Source organism: Abramis brama (assembly GCF_963993115.1).
Source record: "Abramis brama genome assembly, chromosome: 19".
In the NCBI taxonomy this organism is placed as follows: Eukaryota; Metazoa; Chordata; class Actinopteri; order Cypriniformes; family Leuciscidae; genus Abramis; species Abramis brama.
The window spans coordinates 34,268,781-34,276,715 of NC_139981.1; the positions used below are offsets into that span (position 1 = coordinate 34,268,781).

Here is a 7,935-nt window from a genome sequence, read left to right on the forward strand (position 1 = left end):
TTGCATTTTTCAAAAAGATTGTGAGCTAGACTTGAGCTGAAAGAGGGGGGTGTCGTGACCCTTTAAGCTGCGTTGCTTTGACATTGTGGAAAATAGAATAATAGAAACAAAATGTATTAGCCTTTTTATTATTATTATCAATCTAAATTAATCTTGTTTTTATTTTAACTTAATTTTGTTTTTCTTTATTTAAATTTTGTTTTTCTTTATTTAAATTTTGTTTTTTCTTTATTTAAATTTCGTTTTTCTTTATTTAAATTTTGTTTTTTTCTTTATTTAAATTTTGTTTTTCTTTATTTAAATTTTGTTTTTCTTTATTTAAATCTACCCTTTACTGTGTCAGTAATTTGTTCAGAAAACATACTGTTCTGTAGTTTACTAAAAGTTTATTAATTCTGAATGTGTTGCGTCTCGTGTGTCTATCTATATTGCACCAAATGCAACACTGCACTCCCTTGTGATGTCGATTGGATGAACGGTTCTCGAAATAATCAAAATGCAAACGGACAGACAGACACATAGAGATTCCTGCCTTTATTAGAGAGAAGAATGTGTTCAGCACCCTCTCTCCGAAGCTTCGAATATTCGATGTTCATTACTACCGAAGCTTCGTGCACTCGAAGTGCACTCGCCGGCCCTGGCCGACAGACGAGCCGCCATACTCGGGTGCAGCAGCACAGACGTCACCGTCTCCAGAAAACCTGCACACATCATCACAGGCGTCCAGATAGTGAGCCGACTACGCTGCTTACAGTTTGACTTTAAAGAAATCCAAAACACTTCTGTCCCTCCATTGAAAGTCCATGTAATCAAAACTTTCAAGCTACAAAAGTTCATAAAGAGATTGTAAAAAGTCCACATCAAATATGGAAAAAGGAAGCTCAACCGTTTTTTGCTTGAACAATCCTCATTGGTTCCCGAGCTTTTGTTTACCATATTTGATGAGCTCTATGTACATTATGTTTATATGTGAATAAAAGCCTAAATTAAATCTTTTAATCATATAAAGTGATCGTATCTCTTCAGAAGACTTGGATTAAAGCGTTCCATTCAATATGGATGTATTTTACCGTCTCGTTTTGAAGCATCAGAGTTTTGTGTGAACAGACAGGAATATCTCAGATTTCATTAAAAATATCGAAGATGAGTTTCATAAGTTTTGAAGATAAAAGTCTAATAGGTTTGGAATAACATTTAACATTTTAAATATATGTAATGTATAAATGTATGAATAAGGAAAGAATTTTGAGGGTTGAATGAGACATGGACATTTGCCAAAAAAAACAGTGACAAACTTGGCATCATAACATCAACTACAAATTCCATATCTATACCAAATAATGTAGTAATCTCTATTTATAAATCAAAAAAGAAAAGCTTAATCATAAGTGGACGTTTCAAAATGCTAATGACCCAAAGTATGCAAGCAACAAGGAAAACGGGGTAAAGGAACGGCTCAGAAGAAAGAAATGCAGCATGTTGGGACGCATGGATTCTCAGACAGTGATAAATACACATGCCTAAAATACAGTATTTCTGCCAAAAATGGCACTAGAAAAGTGCTACTAAAATTAATTGTGAAAATTAGCTTGAGCATCCATGGTAATGAAACACAAATATACAAAGATTTTTGATAAACATGCCACCTGGGATGTTTGTCTGGTTCTGTACCCGACTGCATGTTGTGGATATGTGCATTTCTCCTACCGACGAACGGCTCCAGCAGATGAGACAGAAACACTGCAAAGTTACGCTCCAGCCACTGGCCGCCCAGAGTCGTGACGAACACAACATACGCCTGCACGAAGAGACACCGATGAGCAGATCATTACACATGTAATGCAGTGAATAAAACCTTCTGTTGCTTTATAGCTTAAAACAGAGAGTTTGGTCATGGCTGAGATAAACCCACAGTATAGAAAGAGTTATTATGCCAAAGTTTGAGGTTGAACACCAAACACCAGGTCATCAAATCATCACGCAGAGCGTTAAACATCATTTTTGTTTAAAGTCCCCCTGTAGTCAATCATTTGATCTCATCTTAAAACTCATCTTTGATCATCCAAATGACATATTTAAATGTTCTTTTTCCTTTAAAAGAATGTCTTCATGCCTTATAATATCTTGAATGTAACTCGACACTCTTGCCTCATTTAGTATGCGCGGTTCTATGAATATGCAAATGAGCCCCGCCTCCACTCACTCACTCAGCTCATACCCCTTTTCCACCAAAGAAGAACTGGTTCGGAACTGGTGCTGGTTCAAAGTTGGTTCAACTTGCGAACCTTCTCAGAACCTGTTTGTTTTTCCACTGACTAGAGAGCCCAGCGAACGATGTCGTTACGTCACTGTGTACATTGCCATAGGCTACAGGTGTGTTCGACATTGGCTGCGGCTGGATGTAACGATCGGCGAGAGTAGCCGCGTGCAGGCGGGGAGGAGCTGCAAACGGAGACGTGAAGTCGGACACTTTCTGGTTCCCGTAGTGACCGCTCACGTGGTGTTTGCATACTTTACCACAGCTGAAGTGAAATAAATGCAATATTTGCCAAATAATACACAGATGTTTCAGAGACATTTTCATTATGTACTGCTTCATACAGCGTCTGTTTGAACAAGAATAAAGTTCAACATAAGCTACTATCAATTAAGTGGAGTCTACGTTTTTTAATCAGTTTTAATTTGATAAACATGACACAATATACCATCACAACTACATGAAAGAGTGTTTACTGTTATACAAAACTGATTTGTGAGCTTTAGAGGAACTAAAGGTCTTCGAATAAACACGAAACACACGTGATCGTTGTCATGCGGTGAATCCGGCCAATCGTGGAACAGCTGTGTCGTCATCAGAGCTCGTGCAGCCCAGTGCAGCTGCTCTTGAGAAGCTGCGCTGGCTGAGTTCTCCGGCTACTCTCGATTCGCTCTCGCGGTACTTTGATGGCACACGTCACAGTCACGTGGTGTCGGCGCTGTATCAAGTCGGACAAAATTTCTAACCAGCATGCACTGCTTCAAGTCAGCCGCCGATCGGTCTGCGCAGAGCTGCATGAAGTCGAACAAGCCTTCCGTCTTAGCTTTCCCAGAAACGCTTGCGCCAACTTCAAGCATAACAATTACAAGGACGGACTACACTGTCTTTCTGCAAATGTTTCTCCTGGCTTTGCGATCCTATACTGGGGTCAGAAGAAGACGTTTAGAACACATTTGTGCTGCTCGTCTGGATTACTATAGACAGAGGTTACGCTCGAGAAGAAGTTCGACGATAACCCCGCCCCCAGCCCCCGACGTAAGCATGACGTGGTAAAAGAACGGTTCTAGTCCAGCAAAGAGTTGGTGCCGCTTTGGAACCAATTTTCCTGGCCGAGAACCGGTTCTTTGGCTGTCGAAACACAAAGAACTGGTTCGCGAGTAGAACCGGCTCCGAACCGGCACCAGCACTGCCTTGGTGGAAAAGGGGTATCAGAGATCCACTGGTTGACAATCACACATTGATCTGATTGGTTACAAGGTAGTTTGTGACGTCAGAAACACCAGCGATTTCAAAGCGTGTTTTTGAGACTGTCTTTGGTTCACTGCAGTTTTAAGGAGGAAATACTCAGCAATGGAGTCGACTTATGAATTTACACATGGTTTGTCTTAAAGCATATTAAAAACACCACATAGACACATAAACAACATTAAAAGCTAGATTTTCACCACAGGAGGACTTTAAAAACGTTTTTTGATGCCAAGCTGATTCTGAGGCTGTAACCCTGAAACTCATATCCACACCAAACTTTGTGCATGTCATTCTCTCCTCACACTGACCACTCAACATCAGTTTGGTAACAGCGCCATCTATTGGCCAAAAGTGATAAGCAAGTAAATCATATGTTGGTATTTGAGATTTTTCCGCCATATTTGTGACTAAAATAATTTAGATATGTCTTTAACTACTGATTGTTGCAGTTACTCTGCAGTTCACAGCCATGACATTTGTGTTTGCCCCCTTCATTGCTATATGTTCTCTTGTCTCTGTCTCTCATCTTTCTCAGTCTCATTTATAGCCTACTTTGCGTCTATAACTTCTTCTGTCTACATTACTGTCTGTCTACGTGTTTTATTTGTTCTGTTTACTGTAGAGAATTTATTTAAATTTCCAGCCTTAACATCATAACTCAAAAGGATATTTGGCTGCAGTTTTGTAAAACAGTGATCTACTGCTCGCTTCAAGTGCTATTAGAGTACTAAAAATTAGAGTATTGATTTGAAACAGTCTATATTGTTAAAAGCGATGTATAAATGAAAGAGACTTGACTTGCCATTGTGATTCGTGCTCTTGCACAGCTCTCTCTCCTGATTCCCCTCTCGCTTGATTTCTCACACTAGATTCCCTCTCTATCTTCCTTCTCTGCCAGTGTTTTCACTCTCCAGCCTCTCATGTATTGTTATATGTTTCATCATCTCTTCGCCCCTTGCTCGGCTGCCTGATTAAATGTTGTTTCCTTTTACTTTGATTATTTTGTCCAATAAATACAGTTTGAACTGATGTGCTCTTGGGTTCTCAGTTTTTTCGTCCAGCTGTTTCAGTTAGCTAAAGTTCTGTGGACGTTTATTATTATTATTATTATTTTTTTATTATTATTATCCAACGAACGTTAGTAGTATACAATATAGTAAACAGAATTCACATATTAATAGCCTATATCCAAAAAAAAAAAAAAAAAAAAAAAAAACGGAAAAAAAAGTCATAATCTCACAATCAAAAGTCATTCTTGCTTTCTTATTGACAATGTTCTCCAGAATGGTGCAATAAGGAACTAAGGAAGTATCCAGAAGAAAATGAATAAATTTAGGCTTGGATCCTGACCATTTCTTCTTGTGTATTTGAAATTTTCCCAAAATAATAAAAAGTTGTACAATAAAAGTTTAAATATTATTATTATTGCTTTCATTGGAAAAATACATTTAAAAAAATAATTATAACATTTGCTTTCCTTCTAATGAAATTTTCCACATCCACCAAAAAAACGGTGTATATACAATTACAAAACAGATGGATTGCACAAAAATCACATGAATCAATATCTAAATTAAACCTCTCTAACACACTTTAAGCTGGATATATACTTACTGTCTATGGATACATACCGTGTAAAACGACGTGAACGCGCCCCGATTACGCCCCAGAATGACGTAGTCACGTGGGCTCTGTTATTTTACTCAGCGTTGGCTGAGAAACCAATGACACTCGTATGCGATTACAGTGTAGAGGATTCCATAAAAAATAATTGCAGTTATCGCTGGGCGGATTTTCGTGTTGGAAATAACCCGTGGAAAGGATTATGTTTCAGTTATTAAACATAAAATACATTTGAATGTCCATCCTATGCTGTCCAGACATCCGCGCGCCCCCTGGAGGAAGTTAACGTTCACTTCCACGCACGTGACAGCATTCTCTCCATTCATTGGCTGTGAAGGCGGAAGTGACTCGCTTGCATTAACCCTTCCGCCAACATCAATACAAACACACAACGTCACCGCAAGAAAACAGGTAAGATAAACGCTAACTTCATAAACTAAATCTAGTTTATTATATCAGCCCGCCGCGTGTTATAATTGACAGTCTGTTCTCGATAAATGTATACCTCATTTCCCGGTGTTTAGTTGTGAATGTTTGTCATATTAGCTGCCAAGTTTAGCATGTCATTCATATGTGACTGAAGGATTGTTGTTCAATTTTACGCAATATCTGACATATTTTCATTTTATAATATTAGAACAGGGTGTTCAAACATTTATATGCCACATATGATCATTCTCGTGCGAGGGACCCCGTCCTTACATTTAAAAGGCAGATATAGGCTAAATGTATGTGTAAAGACCCAATTTATACTGTGACAAATACATATTGGCCTATAAATGTGTAAAATATTATTTGGAAATTATATATTTTTTATCTTAATCTATTTATTTTTTAATGTAACTTTTATAATGATTTGAATCTATTATTTATTTATTTATTAATATGAGGATTTTCTAAAGTTATTTATTTGTATCATACTTTGTATTTTAATCTTTTTGTTTATTTCATTTAATTTGTACTTTATTTTTTACAATGTGTGTGTGTCAGTATTATGTATTTGTTATTTAAATCTATTATTATTGTTATTTATTTGAATGTATTATTTGTTATTTATCGTATTGATTCCTGAATATGACTGGTTCCTCTTGTGTGTGTTGTGTGTGTCAGTGGTGTAGTAAGCATGGAGCTGGCCCACAGTCTGCTGCTGAATGAAGAAGCTCTGGCTCACGTCACCGAGGCCAAGAGAGCCGTCTTCATCTTTGAGTGGCTCCGCTTCCTGGATAAAGTTCTTATCGCTGCTAACAAGGTAAACGATCATGGAGAAACACATGCGTTTGCCTCTAAATAATGAGTAATATTTAGCCATTGGCCATTTTTACACATATGAGGGAAATGTGTTTTTTAACCGTAAAAACGCACATCATTTAAAATATCTCTTGACTAAATTCTCATCTGAACAACTATGGCTGTAATTATAAAATCTAATCAACATACATGCACAAAAGTGTTTGTAAAAGCACACATTTTATATAAACGGATACATCTGAATTAACTTCTGCTTCTATGTTAGATCAGACACTTTGCAGAGTTCTTGATGTTTAGTGTCTTCAGATCTGAGGCCGGTTTGAAGGAGTCGTTGATCATGTTTGTTCCCTGCACACTCCTTCAGGATTTGTGTTTCTGTAATGTGTTCTACGCTGTTGTTGCAGTTTCTGCTGATCTGATGTGAGATCATTCTGTGTAACTCAAGCACTCTAAACATCTTCATTTTCATCTTGTGAAAGAAATACATTAATGAAGATGAAAGCCAACATATTAAACGTAATGGATGTATATTTATTGATGAATTACTATTTTGTAGAGGGGGTCAAAATGACCATTTTCACCTGAGATTTTGGAATGAGTGTGTGTGTGTGTGTGTGTAACTGTTTCTCAAGCTGCCGTGTGTGTGTTTCACGGTGGAGAGGCAGCCACCTGTCACAGAGACATCTATAAGAACGCACGAGGGAAAACTCTCCTTTTGATAATATTAGATGAATGCTGAACACACAGTACACTGTTTTACACTGTGTGTGTGTATGCATGTGCAGTGTGTGTTACCCATGATGTGTGTGTGATCTGATCGTGTGTGAGCGCAGGTGGATGTGAAGAAGCTGAAGCGGCTGGTGGAGCAGCTGACGGGGTTGATCAGCAGTGTGTGTGTGTGTGTGTAGGTGGATGTGAAGGAGAAGCAGAAGCAGCTGGTGGAGCAGCTGACGGGGTTGATCAGTAGTGTGTGTGTGTGTGTGTGTGTGTGTGTAGGTGGATGTGAAGGAGAAGCAGAAGCAGCTGGTGGAGCAGCTGACGGGGTTGATCAGCAGTTCCCCCGGGCCGCCCACTCGTAAGCTGCTCTCCAAGAACCTGGCGGTGCTTTACTCCATCGGCGACACTTTCACCGTCTTCCAGACACTCGACCGGTGCAATGACATCATCAGGAGCAAAGATGACACCGCTGCTTACTTACCCACCAAACTGTGAGTGTGCGCAGTTACTCACTCACTCACTCACTCACTCACTCACTCACTCACTCACATACTCACTCACTCACTCATTCACTCATTCACTAATCACTCACTCATTCACTCACTCATTCACTCACACACACACTCACTCACACACTCACACTCACTCACTCACTCACTCACTCACATACTCACTCACTCACTCACTCACTCACTCACATACTCACTCACTCATTCACTGATCACTCACTCACTCACTCACTCACTCACTCACTCACTCACTCACTGATCACTCACTCACTAACATACTCACTCACTCACATACTCACTCACTCACTCATTCACTGATCACTCACTCACATA

At 38.9% G+C, this 7,935-nt stretch overlaps 1 protein-coding gene and 1 long non-coding RNA gene across 3 annotated transcripts in view; one reads left to right on the forward strand and one right to left on the reverse strand.

The window, feature by feature from the left end:
- Positions 1–559: 559 nt before the first annotated feature.
- LOC311069832 lies at positions 560–4,440 on the reverse strand. The gene is made up of 3 exons (XR_014603563.1): positions 4,308–4,440; positions 1,708–1,798; positions 560–701 (listed from the first exon to the last, which is right to left on the reverse strand). It is a non-coding gene; the product is annotated as an uncharacterized lncRNA (long non-coding RNA).
- A 963-nt stretch (positions 4,441–5,403) lies between these two features.
- The window catches only part of heatr5b (HEAT repeat containing 5B), a 47,489-nt gene continuing 44,957 nt past the window's right edge, over positions 5,404–7,935 (forward strand). For both annotated transcript variants that reach the window (XM_084093307.1, XM_084093308.1), the window contains exons 1-3: positions 5,404–5,539; positions 6,239–6,377; positions 7,373–7,584. In XM_084093307.1, coding sequence (XP_083949433.1) covers positions 6,252–6,377; positions 7,373–7,584 — 338 coding nt within the window. In that variant the 5' untranslated portion in view covers positions 5,404–5,539; positions 6,239–6,251. The remainder of the gene's footprint in view (positions 5,540–6,238; positions 6,378–7,372; positions 7,585–7,935) is intronic.